We start from the raw sequence: 25,781 nt of genomic DNA, 5'->3' as shown, positions 1-25,781 counted from the left end.
TTGCTCTCTTGGCGCGCGCAAACACGCACACACACACACCAGCGAACAACATCAGCACAGTAGGCCGCCATCGAGTTTAAAGAGCGGATAGGATAAACATATCCTTTTCCAGGTCCCACAGCATCCCTACTCTCTGGGCCACGGCATGTCGCCGCCGACATCAGATGATATTAATTTTGTTACTTGCCAGCATTTCATTTTCAGTCCGATCGACTCTGCCCAACGTGCTGTACGACGACGAGAACCCGGGTTGCTCGCCGCCGCGCGGAATTTACTCGCTCGAGAAAACTGGTCCAACTTTACACTCGATAGGATCCTTGCTGCTGCTCCCCGAAGTGTGGTCCCGATTCCAACGGATACCCCCCACACACACACACCCAAAAGGGGCGACGGGAGACGGGAGACGAAAAGTTTGAGACGACGAGGTGGTCTTGATAAAAATATACGTAACTAAATTGAAGTGATACTATTATCTACTTGAGATTTCCATAAATTAATTCGATATGTCTCAGATGATTACGATCAGCCGGAGTATCAGTGGCGAACCCCGATAACCTTGACGTTGAAAGGGAAAATTTTACAAACGTGACTCGGAAGTAGTGCAATTTCGTTACTGGTTTTCGTTCGGGATTATTTACAAAGTGAAATCGTGAAACAATCTAGTGAATCAGTGCCCGATCCCAGTATGGATTAACACAGAGTGACACACAAGGATTTAAAGAACACTTCAGCAGAACCAACTGCCGACGGAGCACCCCCTTTGAGACGCCCCGAGACCCCACACCGGTCCCAAGCTGTATCTACCGTCGGATTGTTGCGTTCCGGTGAACAGGGAGCATTCATCGACGTCAGCCCACTACAACGCTCTCGGCTCCAAGTTGGATTTCAAAACCGGCTGTCCCGATTCCGGCCCTTCCGGTATTGGTGGCGGCGCAGTCAGTGCTGCGAGCAGTGCAGCCTCCTCGGGCCAACTGTCGGCCAGTCCGGACTCGCAACAGTTCAACATCTTCCCGGCCATCTTCAGCCGCCAGCTGAACTTTACCGGAAGCACGTGTGGCGGCACAGGTGGTGGCGTCGGAGCTACTTCCTCCAATCAAAACAAACTCATGGACGACCTGCGGCCAAACCTCGTCGGTGGCCTACTCGGCCTGCAGCAAGGCCTACTCGATGACCACACGCTCGGCCACGGAAACCTCCAGCACAACGCCCAGGATACCAAGTTTATGTCACTCCAGGACAACCGACTCATGGGGATCGGGCCCCACGAAAACCGCCTGCTTGGATTATCCCAGGAAAACCGAACACCCGTCGGCCAACCCAACCTCGACAAACCGATCCAGCGGAAGTGCAGCAGTACGCCCGAGGATTTCAGCTCCCTGTACGGTGGATTAGCGGGGACGCCCATCAGTGACCATCACCATCATCACACGCCTGCCCATACGCCTCCGAACCGGCTGTCGGACAATACGTCGCTAACAGGTGAGACAGAAAACCGAAAAACCAGCCGACGGATTACGGCCAATTGTTTTGACACCCCCCGTCGGCAGCAATAAGTGGTCGCACGCGCCCGGGATTAAGTGTGATTTTTCGACGAGGGCAATGAATGGGTTTGTGCTGTCCTTGCGGGAAGATGTTCCGGGATCGTAGGGCTAATCCTCGAAACAAAACGAGATTAACTCAATGTGCGAGTTGGTCATTTGAGGGAAGTGATAATGAAGTGTGTCACTCAAAGGATGAAATTTGCTTTGTGATCATTGTGAAGCGAGGGTGTTGCAAAAAAAACTTTACTGAAGTTTCGTAGAAAAAGTAGTTTACAGAAAAAGAAAACTTAAGAAAGATAGTTGAATATTTCATCATTTTTAACAATCAAAATGTTGCTTTGTGAACATTTCAATTGAATCGGAGAAGCTTGAGCATTCTGTAGAAAAAAAATACGATTATCATCAGTGACATTTGATCTAGAATACCTATTTTTATGCAAATATTCATCATTTTGTTCTGCATAAATGCTAACCCTGACACTTTTCCTTTTTAAGGGATTGAAAAACCGGCCGATGGTCTAACCTGTAATCAAAGACCAAAAATCTAATTTTAGAAAAGAGCAAATACTTAAAAGTTTAAAATCAACTTAATAATATTTTTTTTTAAGACCTAAATCTGTGTTTTCAAACAGTATCAATTGTTGGGATTGATTTGGAAAGTTTCGAACCAAAAGTTGCCGAGAGAGGTGGGCAAAACCATTTTCGCTCGCTCATGAAATAGAGCGGCTTTCCCGCTTTTGCATTGATTATCTCAAATTCAGAATAGTTGAATGAATCACAATTTAAAATTTAACATTTGCTAAAATTAACAAAATAATAATGTTAAATACAGAGCGGATATTGATAAATTTCGAAAAAAGGCAGAGGTTTTAGAGATTAAATTAAAATAAAGTTTTTTTTATCAAGAATTAAAATAATTTGCGGAACATCGAAAATGGATGGATTTATGATTAGGGGCCAAAATTACTTATAAAGCCAAAGTTAAAATATGTAATGTTTATGATGCTATAATTTCATATATTTTCTAGTTCTGAAAAAAAAACAAATCTAAATGGATACATAGTAGGAAAATTGATGAAATTTATATTCTGGTGATTTACAAAACATATAGTGTGATATCTGTAGCTTCTGCACGGATCCTTTGGAAGAACGAAGTTCTTTTTTGTGAGCCGTGTTAGGTTGCTCATTGCAATGAACCGGTTCTTTTGAACGGCTTGCTCATTTTGCCCACCTTTATGAAATCAGCGATGGAAGAATCTTCATCAAAAGAAAATCTGTTGACGCTCATCAGGAGAAAAAATCGGGAGAGAACATGGCTCTCCTCTCTCGCGCACGAAAGATCGGTAAAAAGAAACTCGAAAAACTATCATATGAGCAACTCTCTACGAAATCGGCCGATTTCGACTATTTTTATTTTTCGTATTTTTTTATTTGACTCAAACTTTGTGGGGGCCTTCCCTATGACCAAATATGCTATTTTGCGTCATTGGTTCACCCATACAAGTCTCCATACAATTTTGGCAGCTGTCCATACAAAAATGGTATGTAAATATTCAAACAGCTGTAACTTCTGAGTCAATTTTCTGATCAATTTGGTGTCTTGGGCCAAGTTGTAGGTATTGTTGAGGACTTTTGAGAAAAAAATAGGTACACGGAAAAAAAATTGAGGATTTTTTTATCAACTTTTTTTTCACTAAAACTCAATTTCCCAAAATACGTATTTTTTGATTTTCGAGATTTTTTGATATGTTTTAGGGGACAAAAATCCGCAACTTTTGAGCCATAGAGAAACATGGTCAAAAAATCTGCCACTGAGTTATGAATTTTTGAAAAAATAGTGTTTTTTGGAAAAAATCGAAGTTTCATGCAAAAACAAGTTTGACATTATTTTTTAATGCAAAATTGAATTTGCAATCGAAAAGTACTTTACATATTTTTTGATAAAGGGCTCCGTTTTCTAGATATAGCCACCGAAAGTTTGATTTTAGCGAAATATTTGCAGTTTTTCAATTTTTAAAAATAGTGACCATGAGTGACCATTTCTAAAAATATATTATTTGAAAAGTTCAGAAAATTTGCTATAAAATTGTATAAAAATAAGAGACATTGAAGATTGGACCTTTGGTTGCTGAGATACAGCGGCTTAAAGAAAAAGAAACACGAAAATTGAAGTTTTCTAAGTCTCACCCAAACAGCCCACCATTTTCTAATGACGATATCTCAACAACTAATGGTCCGATTTTCAATGTTAATATATGAAACATTCGTGAAATTTTCCGATCTTTTCGAAAAAAATATTATGAAAATTTTTAAATCAAGACTAGCATTTTAAATGGGCGTAAATGGTGGGCTGTTTGGGTGAGACTTAGAAAACTTCAATTTTCGTGTTTCTTTTTCTTTAAGCCGCTGTATCTCAGCAACCAAAGGTCCAATCTTCAATGTCTCTTAGACAATTTTATAGCAAATTTTCTGAACTTTTCAAAAAATATATTTTTAGAAATGGTCACTCATGGTCACTATTTTTAAAAATTGAAAAACTGCAAATATTTCGCTAAAATCAAACTTTCGGTGGCTATATCTAGAAAACGGAGCCCTTTATCAAAAAATATGTAAAGTACTTTTCGATTGCAAATTCAATTTTGCATTAAAAAATAATGTCAAACTTGTTTTTGCATGAAACTTCGATTTTTTCCAAAAATCACTATTTTTTCAAAAATTCATAACTCGGCGGCAGATTTTTTGACCATGTTTCTCTATGGCTCAAAAGTTGCGGATTTTTGTCCCCTAAAACATATCAAAAAATCTCGAAAATCAAAAAATACGTATTTTGGGAAATTGAGTTTTAGTGAAAAAAAAAGTTGATAAAAAAATCCTCAATTTTTTTCCGTGTACCTATTTTTTTCTCAAAAGTCCTCAACAATACCTACAACTTGGCCCAAGACACCAAATTGATCAGAAAATTGACTCAGAAGTTACAGCTGTTTGAATATTTACATACCATTTTTGTATGGACAGCTGCCAAAATTGTATGGAGACTTGTATGGGTGAACCAATGACACAAAATAGCATATTTGGTCATAGGGAAGGCCCCCACAAAGTTTGAGTCAAATAAAAAAATACAAATAAAATCTATTTCCGGTTTTGGTAGAGAATTGCTCATATAATATTATTCGGCGCTACACCGATTTTACTACTACACTTGCAGGTGTAATGTCACACGTCGAAAAAAGCCTTGTCAGTTTTTGTAGGTGACCAATGTATGTAAACAATGCAAAAGCTATTCACTTGAGTGATGCTAGCAATGAGATTTAGAAAAAAAAATCTTTAACTGAATGATTTAAAAAAAAGCTTTTTTGCCTGTTTCGCCTCCTCTCTTATTCGCGGGTGAAGAAAGTTCAAAATATCAAAAGTTTCATCCCTGTTTGAAATAAAATAAAAAATAGAAAAACACTTAGAAAAAGCGTATGGATAGAAATTTTATTAGCGAATCCGTGTAAATAATTTTCAATGGCAAATTTTCCTTTTAATTTGAATTTTTTTAAATAAATTATAACAAATTTAAAGCTTTTGAAAAAATCAAGAATTCATAAAAAATCTGTTTTCCAAACATTCCTTTTAATCAAAATAGTTTTTAAATCTACTAAACCACTAACCCTCTAACGCCTATACTACCCATGTTCGCATAAATGTCCCATATGCAAAAACAGCAAGCTGAGAAAAACGCATTTAAAGTTTGTCCCACACATAAGGCTACGTGTTAAGTTTTCGTGAAAAAACTGGATTTCCTCCTGATTTCTGGAATAAAGTACTGGATGTTATAGGCTTTTCTGCAAGAGCACACAATTTTGAACCAAACTGCATCATTAACTTAAAAACGATGAAAATGCATATGGGACATTTATGCGATCATGGGCAGTATAGTTGCACCAGAACACCATTACATTTTTACTTCAAGTTGATTCTTTCGAAAACTATTCAATGAATTGCACTTAATTCTTTTTGCACAGTGTTACATAGTATGTTTACTGCCTCCAACACCAATTTATTCCTATTTGGTCAAGTCAGTAATGCGTAAAAATCTCGATCCTGCAGTAGACGGGAAGAGGTCTTTTTATTAATTTCACTTTTGTAACAGCTCTATAGATACACGTTATGTATGAATCCATGGAGTTGCCCGGGGCAAAAAAAAAATAACAAAATTTCTTATTTCAAGCCCTTCAAAATTGTGAAGCAAAAGGTATCACAAAATGCTTTATACTTTGGTTCAGGTGTAACACTATCAAAAATTTGAAAAACATCAATGAATTTATGAAAAAGGAATTTCTAAAGTTTTTTATTCTTTTCCGATCTGTGTTCAAAAGTTTAAAAAAATGCAAAAACTCAAAAAGTACCCTTGTTGATTAAAAAAACAATATACATACAATATATTATACATGTCATACAGTGAAGTTTAAATAGATTGCAACTAATTGCACGGAATTAAAGTTTCTTAAATTTTTTTCTCAGCTACTTTTTTTACTTTTTTTGGAGCTGCTGCTGTTATGGTCCATAAGTGTGTAATTTGACGGATTTTGAACGTGAAATTTTGTTTTGAAAACCTTGCAGCTAAATTTATAAAAAATTATATTGTGATTCGAAAATATCCCTGAAAACTATTTTTAAAAATAATGATTATTTACAATATGTCATTTGATCTAGGTACTAGCATTTCTTAAGACTTATTTAGTTTTCTAATGAACAAAATCTCAACCAAAACATTTGGCACGAGCCAGCTTTCATGTCGCATAAAGTTAAAAGCCGTCACCCGTGACAGCCCTCCCTGAACCCTCAGTACCACTCAATTAGTGCGACTTTTTATTATGCTCTCTCTTCTTACACGTTCATTACAATACGATTGAACCGCACAAGCTGTAACGAAAATGTCAATAAAGCTCTCAATGAGACACCTCCTGGCAGTTTATGTGCGAAGGCCCTTTCTTCATTTGAGGGCACCAACAACAAAACAGGAAACATCCCTCCTGAGGCTGCAGAGAGGGTGAGCCCGGATTGAGTCCATCAACTAATAGGGATGAGATTATAGAGCAATCAGAAGGTGTCGACATACTTGCTGGCTTGGTTTTGCACTTTGCTATTATTTCCCCCTCTAGACAATAATGAGCCCTTGCCAGTTGTTACTTCTGTTCACACTCACTATCCAGAGTTTGCTCACTGCTGGGCCATATGGTTGGTGTAGAATTATCTGTTGTGGACACGGCTTCTGACTGTGAATGAAAAGGCTTAACATGAGGAATCCTGTTTCAGTTGTCTTTTATCATGTGGTGGAATTTTTGTGAATTAATACGTTTTTATCTTAGAGAAATTTTTAAATTTCAAAAAAATATTTAAAAAAACAGATTTTAAAACAAATTTGATAGCAATTTAAATTATGTTATTGAAAAATAGATGCATCGTTTTCACGTTTCCTTCATAAATTAAACAACTCGACATTTTAAAAGTTGATGCAAGTGAACAGTTCATTTTTTTCAAGGCATTAGGCCGATGCAAATATTTTTAAAAGTTTTTGTCCCTCGGCTCTGGCCGGCGTCGAGGGGGGGCAAAAAAATAAAAAAAATTATAATTAAAATAACATGCCATAGTTTCAACATGTGCATGGAAAAAGTTTTTTTAAATGTATTTTACACTAGTTCTTAATCAGTTGTTTTGCAATAAAAGTTTTCAAAAAATGTAAAATTTGACGAAAACAAAAATTTTAGCGAAAAAAAAACTTTAGCGATAGTAGACATCGAAAATTTTCAAAAATTCAATTTTTTTTTAAATCAACCCAAATATGCTAAAAATGATTCTAAACGCTGGGTAATTCATTTTAAAATTGATTTTTACTAATTGCACTTAAATTTTTATAAAAATACTGAAGTTTTTTGAAAAAATATTTTTTTGCCCCCTGATTTTTCGGGCCAACTTTGAAGAGGGGGGACAAAAGCTTTAAATAAAATGTGTTCCAGCCTTATAGATTTGAGCTCCCTAAACACGCTCCAAACGACAAAAATGAATATTAGTGAAATTCCAACGAAAGAATAATGTTGTAAATTATGGGTACAAATCTCGGTTTTCAACTAGCCACAGTGACCTCCGACACTAATTTTTGTTTTCTCCTAATTGAAACAAGATTTCATTTATTTTTAGTTTAGGGTACTTAAAGGACGTGTAAATGAACAATCTCAAGCATTTTTAAATTGGTTCTTCGTAAGTAGGTCGAATACCGATGCAAAAAGGGCTTTGTTTACCAATGGTTCTTACGTCATTTTGAAAACTAATCCGAGAAATGATATAATTTCGTGCCAAGCCAGGCACCACGATGGTTTCAATCTGACAAAAAATAATTTAATGGATACACTTGGTTATTTAGAATGATTCCATAGCATTTAAAACCGAAATTTACAACTTTCTCTTTCGCTGGAAATTCACTAAAATAAAATTTTGTCGATTGGAGCATAAACAGGGAGCCCAAATCTATCAAACCTTAACGAAACTGAACCGTTAACTATCATCAACTTGAAAAATGTCGATTTCTGTATTAAGAAAATCTTAAGCTTAAAATTAAAACAGTCGTCTTTTTTTTCATTTCAAGATCAAATTAGGCATACCGTAAACTGGGGTCAATCGGGACACATGGGGCGAATTGAGACAGCAGTTTTAACCATGTTGGAGCACAATATTTTGATTTTTCTGGTTGGTTTCGGTTAGAACAGACTCAGGCCAACAAAATGTGTACATCCATTTCCAAGTTTAAAAGCTTTAAGTGCTCTAAAACTGCTGTCCCTATTCAGACTGTAGTCCCGATTCACCCCAGATTACGGTAGTCGATTCTTGAAAAAAAAGCGATGCTTTATTGCAAAAAAGCGATGCTTTAATGCAAAAACTGTCATCCAATTTGGCTTTCATCTGGCACGCATACTTATTTTTGTTTAAGGAAAGGAAAAGTTTTTTTTTATTATCGTTTCATAACTACATTGTTAAAAAAAGTGAGCAACTCTCTACGCAAACCGGAAATTGATTTCATTTGTAATATTTTTATTTGCCTAATCTGTTTCTTGGAATGTAATTTTCTGATTAACTTTGTGTCTTCGGCAAAGTTGTATTGATGTAGGCCTATGACAAATCTTATGCCAAATTTAAAATCATTTTACATTTTACGATAGCGTTTGCTGAAAATTCTCAAATTATCTTAAATACATAATTTTAAACATTGTAGTTTTATGCTTATCCTTATGTTGTACATAACTAAAAAAAATCCTCATAAATTAGTCTTTCAAGTCCGGTTCTAAATACCACTGATCATAACCATCCCGCCCATAATCATGGAGTTTTTATCGTGTTCTGACTCGCGAGACAAGACATATCTAAGCTAAACCACTCATCACCGGCAATCCGATTAGCATCTGCAAGCAAAAACCGCCAGAGGGGATAGAAGGGAGGGAACTGCCTCTCATGTTGATTACACTGTAATTGTTTTTAAAGTGTAGTATTACAATCAACTGCGACAAATCTACCATCTGTTTACTTTGGGTGAACTTCCCCCTACTTCAACTGAGTGAGGAGGGTGCGACATCACTGCTTTGGCTAGTTGGTAAAGGCGCCGGAAACAAGTGCTCTGTTGGCTTTTTGGCACATCCACGAACAAAGATGAAACTTGAAACGTTTTGTGCCAAAAATTCGTCACTTTTGTTGAGGCACCTGTCTATTTTAAGCCATCTCGCACCCGCACAGCATTCCAATTAGAGTGCGCGCCTAAAAGAGTGACACACCTTTTCCGCATGCAAATGGTATAATTTCATGATGGAAATGAATAAATTATATTGCACTGTCTGTTACGTGTGTGAGCTTTTGTGTATATTTACATACATATATACAGGAGGGGGGGGGACGTTAGGATTGCGAACTTTGTGCTTCGACTCTGGGAGCAGGAAAATGCTTGTCATATTTTTCGTCCCTGGCTCCCGGTCCTCCCGGGGTTCGCGTCCACGCGGTTCCGAGGAATTCAGGAACCAGGATAATCATGTACCGCGATTGCACCACCTCTATCCCCTCACACAATTATCATACAGTGAAAAATATGTAATTTTAACTTGAACAAGTAAATTTACATGGATTTGTGTGTAATTTCACATTTCCAGATGCATTGGTGTAAAATTACATCAAAATTGAAAATGTTGAACGTTCCAAAATGACAATTTTTATACTGTGCCCCACACCAAAGCAGATGATGATGCTGATGATGATGATGATTGACATCCGGAACCGGTAATGGCGCCACACGACACACGTTGTCAGTTGATGGTCCGTCAACCAAGTGCCCAAAACGAAATCACATAATGATGACAGATATGCACATAATCGTTGCAGACGAAAGCTCGGGCGGCCGGATTATTTATGTAAAATAGCAGTAATTTTATGCTGCGCGCATGAATAATTTAGCAGCACCTATTTAAATTAGCTCAAATGTCACACTTTAAGTCGTCATCCCTCTCTATAGCTTGATGGCCCAGGTCTGGAAACAAGAAAACGGATGGGACCGTTGAGTTTAGATCCAGGGTCCAGGAAAATTCCTTTTCATAATTTTCAAAAGGTGGGTGGGCGCGCGATAATGCTATGCAAAAGGTGGCGGAGAAAGTGCTTGATGCTCGATAAAATGGGTGGATAATTTCGGTCTATATTTGCACCTTCTAGGACGACGACTTTCACTCTTTTTGCAACCATCTCCGCCATCAAAAGTGCTAGTGTCGCAGACCAATCGGAGGTGTACCCGGAGAGTCAGCTGATTAACATAATTGGGAAAAATAAATAATTTATTAATAAACAAGCACACCGTTGGTCGGTTGGTTGTTTTGGCCTCTCGATTCCAAATTCCATCGCTCTGGACCAAAAGTGGCGCAAAAGGACGAAGAAGTAATTAATTACGTTAATGATGCCCACGTTTATCTTTAATTATCCTATTTACATAATTAATAGTGCGCATTAACATTGCGTGGAAAGTGGTTCCAAAGTGGGTGGGGAGGTGGGGGCGTGAGAAAGGTGGCTTTCTGTTCTGGTTTTGTAATGCAGTTACTGGGCGTGCGGTTACACCGCAAAAACGCGCAACACACTTCCGTCACGTGCTTTAGCGTGAATGAGAGACAGTTTTTGAGTTGAACTGAACAGTTGCAGAACAAAATTTTGTTTCTTGCCCTAGTAACATTTTTAAACTTACAGGTTTTATCATGGTTCTGAAAACCCTCATACGGCCTAAATAGGCTTTTATGGCCTACTTAAAACCTAAAATGTTACTAGGGTGGTGTGATGAATTGTTATGAAATGTTGAACTTTTATATAAATCTGTTTAAACATTTGTCCTTGGATTAATCATTTCAAATTTATTCACAAACAAACTTAACTAAACTTTAAATTAACTAAACTGAAAAGTTTGCAACTATTCAACAGTTGGGTCTTAAAATCAAGTTCAGATTGCGGATTTTATTTTACAAAACATAAAGCTTATTTTTCTGAGCACAATGAAACATGACACGACCACGAACGGTAATTTTTTTTTAAAATAAATAAAAAAATAAAAAATAAACAACCATTCTTGAAAGAAAATATCTTGCTTGCCTGTTTGTTCTAGGGGCTAGGACCACAGTTGATTTTTTTTTATATTTTGCATATAAATTTAAAAAAGTAATCAGAAAATGTTCTCTGGCGTGCCATTTATGACTGTATGCTAAAATCAACAAGTCCTACGCTGCCCCTGATCGCATAAATGTCCCATATGCATTTTCAACGTTTTTGAGTTAATAATGCAGTTTGGTTTAAAATCGTGTGCTCTTTCAGAAAAGCCTATAACATCCAGTACTTTGTTCTAGAAATCAGAAGGAAATCCAGTTTTTTTGCGAAAACTTAACACGTAGCCTTATGTATGGGACAAACTTCAAATGCGTTTTTCTCAGCTTGCTGTTTTTGCATATGGGACATTAATGCGTACATGGGCAGTACGACCCAATAATACATATTATTAAAAAAAAGTTTTAAAATATTTGTTTTAATCATTTTTAGAATTGCCGGGTTTTAAGCCAAACCGGAAATTCCAAACATTTGATAGTGTGTGTGAACTCCGTTAAACTAAAAAGTGACCCCGTTCGCTTGACAACAGTTGATGTGAAACCATCGGAGTTTGAGTGTATTTACTAAAAAAATGTCCAAAACTTAGAATCAAGGATTGCGGGCGATTGCAGGGAATTGAATTTCTTTCAAGAACCTCAAGCATCGAGAAATTTTGGAAAATCCTGCATCACCTATCATCCAAATCCTGAAGCAACGTTTTTCCCAACTCATTTTTGCGCTTTTTCCCATGCAAATTTCAACGCCTGCCCTAACCCCTAAACCCTAACTGATTTGGCTCAAAATTGACACATTTACTTATTTTAGCCTAAAGTATCGAGCCAGTGGGTGTTCCTGATGTCCATTATTATTTTTAGCAGTGTTGAACTATGTCAGTAATACAAATTTGTCGGCATTCACAGTGCCACAGTTCCAATATTTAAGCTTTGCTTTCAGCAGACACATAATTATAATATTTTTTTTATTCATTTCATCAGCTATTGAATTACCCACAACGACAAATTGGAACGGAAAATAATTTTTTTTCTCTAATTCAATTAAATTTTAAACTCTGCATAATCATGGATAATTATGTGGACAAAACAACACTAGAAAGGATCTTTTGCGCCACAATCAATATTTGAGCTATTACCACTTTGCGACACTGTATCTCGTCAGCATGTGGGTAAAAATAGCTTTGTTCTAGAATGTTGTGTGAAATTGACTCATTCTCGTTGTGACGTTGAATTTATAGTCATACTATTTTTACAACCAATTGTGCAATTAGGGAGACTTTATTCCTGCATTTTTACAGTCACTGGAATCAGCCTCAAGCTCAATTAATTGGTTTGGTATTTCATACCTGGTTTCCTTTAGTATAGTTGTAGCTGCACAGAAAAAAAAATCATGGTAATATTACATCTGGGAAGGGGTACATCTTTTATGTCAGAAAAAAGGTGTAATTTTACCTCTGGAAATGTGTAATTTTACCACTTTTCTGGTGTAATGTCACTTTTTCAGTCTAAATTGAGGTAAAATTACATCATAAAAGAGGTAATATTCAACCTTCCAAAATTAAAGCTTCCAAATTTACATTATTTTTTTCTGTGTGACTTACTGCAGGTTGACCATTTTTCAAATATTTTGTAAACATTCTCAATTTTGGTCTTAAAAATAATATTTCAAGTTTTTAAATATCTAACATACTAAACTTCACTGAAAAAAAAATGTAAATTTGGAAGCTGTAATTTTGGAAGGTTGAATATTACCTCATTTATGATGTAATTTTATCTCAATTTAGACTGAAAAAGTGACATTACACCAGAATAGTGGTAAAATTACACATTTCCAGCGGTAAAATTACACCTTTTTTCTGACATAAAAGATGTACTCCTTCCCAGATGTAATATCATCATGATTTTTTTTTGTGTTGTTATATTTTGAACAAACACGTTCATGCTTTATGTAAAATTTCTGTAACTGATAGAAAATCAATAGTTTGGATGAATAAGAAACATTTAGCTGAAGATTTCTTCAAAATGTTGAAAGGGTGATCAAGTTACTCCTAACATTTTGAAGATGCCGGTTTAAATATTTTTTAAAGTGCTTGCCATGGCAAGACTAGAAACGTTCGCCTGATAAAATCAGCCAAAGACAGTTGAAAGTTCATAGTTTTGTGAGAAATTAAGAGTGTTATGTTCGATACGAAAAAGGGAATCAAGTCTCCTCTACCATTTAAGAATCGAGATATTCATTCATAATCCACAACAACCATTAGCACCGTTTTGTAATAGGAGTATTTGTAATAGGAGCAAGCAAGACTATTTCACGTTCATTTAAATTTGATTTACGAAATATCTCGATTGATCCGATTTAAGCAAAGTGAAACAACATTTTTACTTTGCTTCAAAATTTTCAATCAACTATCGATAGTTTTATTTGCCTGCCTGTTCAACTGACTTCATTTGTACCAAACACTAGAAAAAATAAATAAATAAGAAAAACTCCTCTTAAACACCCATTAGAGCAGCACTATCCACTGTGTCGTGTTCACCAAATCCACTCAACAAATAACGTTTCCAATATTATAACCCCGACAGGACTGATTTTTTCCTCTTAGCAGACAGTCCTGGGCAAAGGGCACTAAAAAGCACTATCCCAGCTTCAATAAACCACCATAATACGATCATACAGCACACCAACAACAGCAAAAAAAGATCCAAACCAGCCAGACATGAAAACCACCATCATCTTTGCAAAACAACAGCGCCAAAGTGGGTGGGAGAGCCAGCATTCATGAAAAGGACATAATGAAACAACAAAAGCATCACCGCGTGCCGGCAAAAATGGAAAAAGTGCGTTTATCCATCCATTTGGTGGGTACTTTGTGCACTGCTCCAGCATCCATTAAAGAGTGATGGAGGAAAACAAAGTCAGGCTTTTATCCTACCACCCCTCCCCGAAAACCCCTTTACGTTCGTCCTTGTACCTTAGTGATGGTGGCTGATGCTGCTCATAGATATTGGCACCGAGGAAACAAAAAAAACGAGAGAGAGAGCGAAAAAAACAGTAATAAAGAGCTAAAAAGCTTTTGATAACAACTTTATGAATTGACAAACAAACTTTGGGAGAAGCTTTCATCATTTTTTTTTGTGTTCATACGCTCAGTAAGCTGTATTACACGGAAAGGGGATCCATTGCCAAATTTTAATGAAGTTGGCTTGCAAAAAACTAGCTATTTTTTTGGCCTAAACAGAATTTCCTGAAATCGTAATTCATAAAAAAATAATAGTGCCCAATTCTTACAAACCCGGATTTTATGGTGGGTGTTCTTGCCGATGCAACTGTGATATTGCTGTGTAAACAATTGAGGTAACTTGCTGTCCCAATTCGCCCCAGATGACGGTACAGGCCAGACTCGATTATCCGAAGGTCTTGGCAAAATTTCGCTTCGGATAATCAAATCACATTTTATTTGTCTCATTTTTGTTTGTCGAGCTTATCCCATTACTGCCCATTTTTTTATTTTTCCCCGTGTTCAGGATGTAATTTTGAGCTACTTTTGGTCTACGAAAAACTTTACTTCTCTTGTTTCATGTCTTGCATGTTTTATTTTAAGTATTTTAATTTGCTTTTATCTTATTTTAGTTTTTGGTCATTTTTCCAATTTTTTGCCTGTCTTTCACATTTACTGTTCTATAGTGGCACCATTATCATTTAAATTGTAGAAAAATGCATAGGGTCATAGTCTGGGACACTACAAAAATTACTTAAACTTAAAATAAAGGAAATTTAAGTAAAAGAGCACAGCCAAAGTGGACCCCTAAAAATTTATATTTTTAAAAACAAGTCACTTTCAACCCTAAATATTCTAAAAATTTAAGAGTTCTTATTTCCAATGCTTTTTAAAGATCAAAAATTGGTTGGAAATTTGATTTTTAAGCGATTTTTCAGATCGAAGCCCGCCTAGAGGCGGGTTTGGGTTGTAGAGGGTTAAGTATGACCCCTAAACAACTCTAAAGTGATTAAGAATTTTTAAATCCAAGATGGCGGCCAAAATGGCGATAATGATATATTGAAAAAAATGCGTTTCTCAATTTAACTGGCAAGCAACCATTCAAATTTGACTCAAATGGGGTAGCAGAAATCGAATTTGATAGTAAATTAAAAAAAAAAATAAAAAAAGCGTAGACATTTTTTTATTGTTCGTGATTCGATTATCCGAAGTCCCATACAAACCTCCGGATATCGAATCTTCGGATAATCGAGGCTTTGGATAATCGAGTCTGCACTGTACCGTACTGTTTTTTTTTTAAATAAGCGGAATTTCAATTTCCCGCTTCATGGTTTTTTTTGTAAGAAGATTGTACAACATTTTCATAAAATACCGTATGTCTTGCGAAAATGCTCAAATTTTCATAATTCGCAAAATAGGTAGGTTCGTTTGAAACCATTTTTTTTTGCTCAGTATTTGTTCATTGGTAAAATATCAAAATTTTCGTATTTTTTCGGAAATACTAAAATTTTTATAATTTACCGTATTTTTTTTTTAATCTACAAATTATGAACAAAAAATATATTTTAATACTGTATTTTAAGAAAATTCGAGTATTCCATTTAAAAAAATATGAAGCACAGAATACCATTTTTTTTAATGTACAAATTTTGAACAAAAAATATTGTTTAATTCTGTATTTTATGAAAATTCGAGTATTCCATTTAAAAAAAATATGAAGCGAAAATTAATACAAAATTTCGCTTAATTTGATACTAATAATGCAAGTTTAGAAAATTTGAGTATTTTCAAAAAATACTATATTTTTTGTGTTTTACAAAAAAAAAACTTTTTTATCAAGGGACAATTGTGCGTTGAACGGTAGAGTACCTCAAAAAAATATTTTGTCAATATTTGGATATTTTGAAAACGAATGATTGCAAAACAAGTGGACTGCTCTAAAATGCATTTCAAAACACTCATTACATTCAAATGTTAAAACTATGCCTTGTAATTTCATTTTTTACTATTTAAAATGAAATTTGGCAACAGATCTCCTTTCCGTGTAACCGTGCGTCTCTACTTTTGGCGCAAAAAATTATTTGGCTAGAGTTTCAATTACCCTTTCCACGATGAAAACACCTTTTTTTTGCTTGAATCTGCTCTGCGTGTGTGATGCTGTTGATGTCGCATGCAAATTATTTGGTAAAACTCACACACACCCACACGTGTACTCACGTGACACGTACCAGGTTCATTCATCAATCTAATGCCACCATTTGCTGGCATAAAGCAGCACACCGAATTTAGGTTTAGCCTATTACTATGTAATTATGAGCGTTGATAATCAGCAATTTAATTACAATTAATTTATTAATTAGTATTATTTAAATCGATACCACCAATTGATTGTGCGCGATTATCATGTCGGGATCATCAAAAGGTCTGACCGGGTTGGGAGGTGAGGCTAATTTAGAGGCAAAAGAGCTTTGGTCACGTGCGTGTTTTGGGCTTCTGATGACGATAATGGCGATGATGCCCGCACCGGTGGTGGTGTTGGTGGTCAGGTGGGTCTCCAGAGAGAGGCTCCGGAACAAAAAAGGCACAATTTATGGACGCTGTGTGACCTGAGGTTCGTGTGCTTGTGTGCAACCTCTAAACATCAAGCCACCTGCCACCAATTGTGTGAAATTACACATAAACGGTTGTACGTGTGCATTATTTCTGCACTAAATCCCTGATTGGATTTCAATTATAACTCGGAATTGATACGATGCATATCATTAGGCTCTTTTTTATATTGCTTAGTTTGTCTGCTATTCGAAACTTTAAAGCATTATTGAAGAGAGACAATTTCACAATCAGAGTAAATCTGTTAAAGAGACCACTTCAAAGGATTCTTATCTTAAATCAGGAAAACACGGCAGGCACCCTATTTATTATTTATTATCCATATGGAACACCCATCATTACCGAAAAACCGGCTACAGTGGTTTCGCCCTAACTCGGTCATCAAATTTCAGCTTTGCCGTACCGTAAATATGTGTCATTTCACCCCTCAAATGAACGACGACCTGCTGGGAGTACAAATTGAAAATGCACTTGACTCGCACCAGCTTTCAAGTTGTCACTTCATCAGAGAGACCGGAGAGATCTTTCCGTCCCCTCTCCCCCTTCTTTTCAGCTGGTCATGTATAACTTGTCATTTCCTCATCTTTTGCATTTAGGTTTAAAATTTCCGCCCTGCACAACTGTTACACACTGAACTCTAATGCACGTGTTTTCTTCTTGTTCTTCTTTTACCACCCAAAAAAATAAATAAAAAATAAAAGCGGAAGGTGCTTTCAAAAAACTAAAACCCGAACCCAACAGCGGGCTCTCGTCGGTGTCCGGTAGCATCTCGTCGCCCGGAAGTGGTCTCTCGTCCCTGCCTCAGCATGCCGGCCACACGCCCACCACAGCATCCTGTCCGACACCGGCACGGAGGCGGCATCGGACCACATTTACTCAGGTAAGGCGCTGGACTGTTGGAAAAGTGGCTGGGAAGACGATTCTTAGTTTATAGTTTACAGAGTTGCTGGATTTTGGTAAATTGAAAATTGTCATCGAATGGATTTACTAAATTAATGAATAAATTGGACCTAAAAATAAAATTTGATTAAAAAAAACCATTGAAAATATTTAACCAAATTTCAAAAACTTTTCCACCTAATTAGGAAAATTGGGCCAGGGGGCAATACTGTTTTCTTAAATAAAGAACGATTCTGACCATATTTTTACACATTAATGCTGAATCATTTGTCCTGACGATACAAATCGGTTAATATGATTTATGCTGCACAGCAAAAATCCGATGGTAAAATCGCATACAAAAGCATGCACATCACCTTTGTGAGCAAAAGTACGTAATATTGTATGAGAAAACGTGTACACAAAAAGGTTCTTCGGTACATGCTTTTTGTGTAGGGTAGGGTAGTCATCAATGAGACACCTTTGGTTTTCAACATTCAAAGATTTTTGTATTTTTTTCATCAGCATGTTTTAATGAGCTTTTTGTTGCATTATCTTTTTTTAATGTGTTCTAACATTGACCAAAATATGAGATCGATCCGACATCTACATCCAGAGTTATTCAACTGTCTCATTGTAGACCAGGGGGGCGACATCTATATCTCACTACAGGCAGCTCGCCCGTAGCCAACACAAGCTGTCAACTTCGGCACCAGAACAAAAGGGAAATGTCAACTTCGGCTCCAGCACAAAAGAACAGCTGTTCGTTACGGAACCAAAACAAACCAACAGCGCACTGTAAAAAAAAAGTACAAAAACTGCAGGCATAAAATGGAAATAAAGTAATTATTGTTTTTATGTAAAATTTTACCGCAATGTACGTTTAAAAGTTAGTGTATGTTTGTGAGGTGATTTTTATCAATTTATTTGCAAAATAAACTACTAAAGTTGGGATTATTAAGCACACATCGGGCCGATGACCTCATTTAAAGTTGTACTGTTATCACATGAAACGTTTAACTTAACTACTGTGTAATTTGACTTTTACTACAGTAATTCTTATAACAAAAATTAAATTATAAAAAAGAAATATTTTTGTTTTCACTGTGCGCAGTTTGCGCGCGTTATCAATCTCAGTCACCCAAGATGGCTGCCGTTAGCATCCCCCTGTTGTAGACGCACTTGGCAGGAACAATGAGACAGCTGGGGAACAATGAGACACTCTACGAAAATCAACATTTTTTCTAGTAAAACATCATGTTTTTGTATTGTTCCATTGCAGGTGACTTGCCTTGAACATTTTAGAGCAATTTTGCCAACATGAAACTTTAATTAACAAAAGTTATACTAAAAAGTATTTAAATTTTGTAAAATCCATATATTTATACGAAATAACTTTGTATTTTTGGTTAAATGAAGTTAAAGCTCTATAAATATGCCAAAAATCACTTTTAATTCATGTTTTGAAAGATTTCCATAGATTTTGAAAAGTTTATTGAAGAAAAATCAAAGTGTCTCATTGTTACCCATGGGCTAAAATGAGTGGGGAACAATGAGACAGCCCTGGATTCTTGGTATATTCTAAATTTTTGCCAAACCTAATGAAAGGACATTGTAGCCCAACTCAATCCCTATGGAACGTCGAAACAAATTTAAAGAAATATACGTTTTGGTGTAAATGGAAGCCTACGAGCGAAAAAGTATTTTTTGTCCATTAGGGGTCGTGCATAAACCACGTGGCCTTTTTTGGAGAATTTTTGACCCCCCCCCCTCCCCCCTCATGGTTTTTCGTGGTTTTACGCCAAACCCCCCCCCCCCCCCTATATGGCCACGTGGCTTTTTCCTCCCAGGTGAAAAATCTTAAAAAAAACAAAATAAGTATAGATTTCAAAAATGTTTATCCACAAATGATGTACCGTCAGTGGTGGTGACTTTTGGTCAAAAAACGATATTACTGTTGTTATTTTAACACAATAAAAACAATTCAAATTATATCGAAATAAATAATGTTGGGAAATGCTCCTGAATTTACCAACATTTTCCCAGAATATGGCTAGTATAATCACACCGTTCATAAATGCCAATCGTTTTAAAATTAACTCAAACTCACCCTTTAGAGGGGGTGACATTGGGTCAAACAGAAAACATTTTTATTTGTGTAGGTGCTGTAAGGGGTCGTGCATAAACCACGTGGCCTTTTTTTGGAGAAATTTTGACCCCCCCTCCCCCCTCATGGTTTTTCGTGGTTTCACGCCAAACCCCCCCCCCCCCCTATATGGCCACGTGGCTTTTTCCTCCCAGGTGAAAAATCTTTAAAAAAAAACAAAATAAGTATAGATTTCAAAAATGTTTATCCACAAATGATGTACCGTCAGTGGTGGTGACTTTTGGTCAAAAAACGATATGACTGTTGTTATTTTAATACAATAAAAACATTTCAAATTATATCGAAATAAATTTTGTTGGGGAATGCTCCTGAATTTACCAACATTTTCCCAGAATATGGCTAGTATAATCACACCGTTCATAAATTCCAATCGTTTTAAAATTAACTCAAACTCACCCTTTAGAGAGGGTGACATTGGGTCAAACAGAAAACAACACCATTAAAACCAATTTAATAATATATAAAAAAAAACTGAAATTCACTTAAAAGTGTGAAAAAAGTATGATATCACAAAGTTTAAGGTAAATAATAACAGTATAACAATTTATTGAAATGGTACAGAAAGTAAAAAATACTCTCAACAAAACAAGCAACTTAGTAAAACATATGTATTCAAAATTATGGAATTGCAGTGCAATTAATTGCATCCAGAATAAATGTGCTTTAAGAATTAAAGCTATTTTGATATATAAATAGAATAGTTTTGTTTCAGGAAAAAAATAATTTCATTTTATTTTAAGGAAAATATCTAGTTGTGAAAGCTCCTAGTTAATATTTATTTTATTCCAAACATTCATAAAAATCCAAACTAAAGCAACTTTTCTTTTTAATTAAGCATGATTGATTCCAATGATTCAGTGTGTCCAAAAAAGTCGAGCTGTTTAATTTTTTTCTCCATACAAGAATCAGAGACAGGGACAAACATTCAATATTACGACCTTTTGAAATGTTAGTATTATTTTTTTTTGAAAATATTGATTTCGAAAAGATCGGAAAATTTCACGAAAGTTTTATTCATAAACATTGAAAATCGCACCATTAGTTGCTGAGATATCGACAGAAGAAAATTATGGGTTGTTTGAGTAGTAAACATCCATTTTTCTGTTTTAAAATCTTTGCATGGCAATATCTTAGCAACAAGGCAACAAAGAATTTTCTCAGCATTTCAAAAATATTTTTTTTAAATTAATAACTGCAACTAATTTTAAAAAAAGTTACCTAAAAATAGCTATAACTTGAAAACGGTGCACTTTATGAAAATTTTACTAATGTACTTTTAGATTGCAAATTCGATTTTACATCGAAAAATAAAATTGAAATTAAGTTGCGGTCAATACTTCGATTTTTTTTAATCAGTATTGATTCAAAAATTCATAACTCGAACAACGATTTTTTGCCCGTTCTGAAAATTTCTGAAATGTTGGCAAAATTTTAAAAAAATAAAAATAGTGTTTTTTTGCAAATCATGTTTTAGTGACAAAAAGTTAAAATCAAAATCAGCAAAGTAAATTACCATTAATCATTTTTTTCAGTGTAGTCCTTATCCATACCTACAACTTTGCCGAAGACACCAAATCGATCAAAAATTTCTTAAAAAAGATACAGATTTTTTTAATTTTCATTGCTGCCAAATTTGTATGGAAAACTATATGGACAAACTAATGATGCAAAATGGCTTGGGCACCAAAAAAGGTTTCAGACGGATTAAAAAAAAAATCAAAAAATTAAAATTTAAGAATAAAGACCGATTTTGTATAGAATTGCTCGAAAATCGATTTCGTGTCTTTGGAAAATTTGTAGACAACGCGCTAAAAATCATTCTTTTAGTCATGGACATCCAAATTGTTTAAGTCTTACTCTTACTTTAAATTGATTTTGCTATCGACTACGTGTTTTGATAAATTTAAAAAAGATTAAGCTAAAATTTATTTATTATTTTACATTTTTTTCAGTTGTTTAAATAGGCAATTATCTACGATTTAAGATTTTTGATCCAACTTTTGGTTGGAGATATTACCTCAAAATAAATACAAAAAAAAATAAATAAGTTAATTTTTCAATCTTTTCAATATCTTTGAAATTATTAACACTGGGACGCCCAACGCATGTCCCACGGATGCCAAAGCCTCCCTAAAACGTTGGAACGGTAACTTCAACTCACAGGTTTTCGGGCTTGTCTCCGCGGATTTTCGGGCGATTTTTTTTTATTAGAGCAAACAAAAGTTGGAACGACGTTTTTGATCGCATAAATTACAGATTTGATCATATCGAGTTCTGCAAAGTTTAAGGATCATCTAGACATCCTTATAATTCACTCAAAAAAATGGCCCGAGAACCAGCGAGTTGAAAGTACCGTTCCATCTTTTTTAATGAATTTTATTTATGTTGATCTTGACGGCATTGTATTGAAATTTATTTCACAAATTGATATTGGCATTTGAAAATTAAGTGACTCTTTAAAACTTAAATTATTTTAATGTGTCTATATATTTGAGTGGTTTTATCTCAAATATGAAGTTGAGGGTATAGTATATTTTCTCAGCTTAAAGAAAAACTAATATTTTAGGAAAGGGCACCTTTGGCCCCTATTTTTTTATCTTCAAATTAATTGAGAAACAAAAACAATGTTTGCTTGAAGCTCGTTTTTTTTCTCTAAAAATCTAAAATGTTTGCCCATGTTTCTCTTTGGCTCAATAGATGGTCCCTATTAACATAAAAAAATACCTACAACTTTGACGATGGATAGTAAACGTGTATTTTATGAAATGTTATGTAATATAACAATCCGAATTGTGTAACCCATGAAAAAAGGAATATATTTTATATCAAAATATTCATCAAATTTTTTGGTGAATCTTAAAGTATGTATCGTTCGTTTTTTCGTTACTGGTTGTTTTTTAATGTTAGACGTTTCACTTGCAAATGAGGTAGTGAAACTGAAATTTTGCGCGATAATCCTGAAATTGGGGTTTTTAGTTTCTTTGAACTTAAAAAAAATATTGCATGAGAGAGGAGATACAAGATATCTTGAGTTTGTTTTAAGTTTCAAAAGGAAATCTTTCGATTAAGATTCTTCGATCACTTATAGGACCAGCTACGGTAATTAGCTAAGATCTGAGATTTTGATTTTTTTTTTCGCAGAGAATCATTTTTAGACACTTCATTTATAATACATATTTAGTTTTTTGCCTTGTTACGAAAATCTTATAAAATTGTCAGCAATATTTATTTTTTAAGTTGTTCCAAAATAGAACTATCGAAGACTACATCTACTTTCAATGCAAATTTGCAAGCACATTTTTAGCTACTTGATACCATCAACAAAAAAATGAAATTGTGTTTGCATTTTGGTACGCATTTTTTAGGGTATATTAACTTTGGATACTGTCTCTTTATTTTTTAACAGCTTTTAAACTTTTGCAAAACGTAGTTACATGAGTATTAAAAAGTGTACATTCAATTACAGGCTCAAAGTATTGATATATACATAATTCAATATTGAATTGGAAAATATTATGACATTGAAATATAAGTAATAATTTTAAACACAATAATTGTATGGTTTTGAAGTGTAACAAAAATGTATGCATATAAGTAAATTCAAAGCGCGTATTTTTTTGTTTTTTTTTTAAGAAAAGATTTTTTTATAAAGGCCACGTGGTCAGCCGTCGACCCCCCCCTCCCCCCCATGGCTTTTCATGGTTTTTTTCGGTCGGATTTCGGACCCCCTCCCCCCCCCTAAGGAGACCACGTGGTTTATGCACGACCCCTTATTTACTTTTACACCGCAGAATCAAACATTTATGAATAACTTTTCAAGGTAGCGTCCATAACCAAAGCCACTATTATGGCAGATATGTAATACACATTGTGTATCCAGTAGACACACCTTTCCCCCAAATATGAGCCTGATTGGTTGAAGCTACGACTTGTGAGAGCCATTTTATCATTGTTCCCCGTGTCTCATTGATGACTACTCTACCCTACACGTTTTCTCATACAATATTACATGCTTTTGCTCACAAAGGTGACGTGCATGCTTTTGCATGCAATTTTACACATAATTTTTTTACTGTGTGATGACTCACATATAAAAACCAATGTCAATTACCACTTGAAAAAAAACGCGTTGTCTGTCATAAAAAATATTATTTGTTGTTAAAGCATTACTTGTTTGAAGTTACTATCCTAGGCTGAGATGTGGACTGCCTTTCAACAGCAGATGAATTCAAAGTTGGGGACAGAGTTTGCGGGTGATTAAAAAAACGAGTAAATCTACTGCAAGAAAAAAGTTACAGAATAACCTTCAAAAAAGCTAAAATTTTCAAGCCAAATTTTATGAAATATCCTGAAATTTTTTAAAGGAAAAATTTGACATTTTAATCCATTGTTTTTAAATTTAAAAGATAAATTTTACCACGGAAAAAGTCAAAATTGTCACAGAAAGTTAAATTGCGAAAACCGTGCTTCGAAATTGATTTTATCTCTTGATATAAGGAACAGAAAATACTACTTTGTAACTAGGTAAAAAATATCAAGTACACATTTTTAGAAACAAAAAGAAACATAAATTTTCAAAAACATTGGAAATGTGATCATTAAATATTTTCAAAATTTTGGAAGGAAGACTTTTATTCAAATTTAATTTTATATAAAAACTTAAGAGGCAGTATTTATAGATTCTGCTAGGTTTGTTCTAGAGATCGTATCGAGGTGCTCCGATTTGGATGAAACTTTCAGGGTTTGTTTGTCTATACATGAGATGAACTCATGCCAAATATGAGCCGTCTACGACAAAGGGAAGTAGAGTAAAACGGGCATTGAATTTGGAGGTCCAAAACACATGAAAATTCTTAAAATTGCTCGCATTTCCGTAAAACTTCATCAATTCCAACTCTCTTAAATGCATTCGAAAGGTCTTTTGAAGCCCTTCAAAATGTGCTATAGACACCCAGGATTGGTTTGACTTTTTCTCACAGCTTTTGCAAATTACTGTTAAAAATGGATTTTTTCAAAACCTTAATAACTTTTGGCAACAGCCTCCAACACCCATACTCCCATAGGTCAAAAGTTAGGGAATTTAATGTACTATACGCCATTAGTATTCACTTTTGGCCGATTGCATTATTTCTCATAGTTTTACGATTTTTCTAGAACAAACATTTTACAACGTTAGTTTTTGCCCTGTAGGCCAAGAAGAAGGCACTTTTTGGTCTCAATTTTGTCATATTCGGAATCTTCGGACAATTTCACGTAAGTTAGAAGTATTGGAGTTGTAATTTTGATTTAAAAAATAATTAAATAAAACATTTTTGAAAAAAGAAATAGATCTTATTTACTCTATGATCAATACGTCAAATGCTGTATCAAGTAGGCGAAAACTTGTTTTACCCCTAACTCGACAAAATGCTAAATAATATTTTAATTAATTTTAAATGGCATTTTTTCCAATCAAATTCAAAATTCTAACACCTCAATCTAATGTAAAATTTTCTGAGGATTCCGAATATGTCAAAATTGAGACCAAAAAGTGCCTCTTTGGAGGCCTACAGGCCAAAAAACTAACGTTGTAAAATGTTTGTTCTAGAAAAATCGTAAAACTATGAGAAATACTGCGATTGGCCAAAAAGTTAATACCATAGGCTTATAGTCCATGAAATTCCCTAACTTTTGACCTATGGGAGTATGGGTGTTGAAGGCTGTTGCCAAAAGTTATTAAGGTTTTGAAAAAATCCATTTTTAACAGTAATTTGCAAAAGCTATGAGAAAAAGTCAAACCAATCCTGGGTGTCTATAGCACATTTTGAAGGGCTTCAAAAGACCTTTCGAATGCATCTAAGAGAGTTGGAATTGATGAAGTTTTACGGAAATGCGAGCAATTTTAAGAATTTTCATGTGTTTTGGACCTCAAACTTCAATGCCCGTTTTACCCTGTGGG

The 25,781-nt window shown here is 35.0% G+C and overlaps 1 protein-coding gene across 1 annotated transcript in view; it reads left to right on the top strand.

Annotated features, from left to right (window-relative positions):
* Positions 1-764: 764 nt before the first annotated feature.
* LOC120426582 (homeobox protein unc-42) overlaps positions 765-25,781 on the top strand; it is a 56,640-nt gene continuing 31,623 nt past the window's right edge. Inside the window, exons 1-2 of the mRNA XM_052710301.1 lie at positions 765-1,479; positions 17,499-17,677. Of these exons, the coding sequence (XP_052566261.1) occupies positions 1,107-1,479; positions 17,499-17,677 (552 nt within the window). The 5' untranslated portion in view covers positions 765-1,106. The remainder of the gene's footprint in view (positions 1,480-17,498; positions 17,678-25,781) is intronic.

The sequence above is a fragment of the Culex pipiens genome, chromosome 3, assembly GCF_016801865.2.
Source record: "Culex pipiens pallens isolate TS chromosome 3, TS_CPP_V2, whole genome shotgun sequence".
Lineage (NCBI taxonomy): Eukaryota > Metazoa > Arthropoda > Insecta > Diptera > Culicidae > Culex > Culex pipiens.
This window is presented reverse-complemented; position numbering and strand designations above follow the sequence as displayed.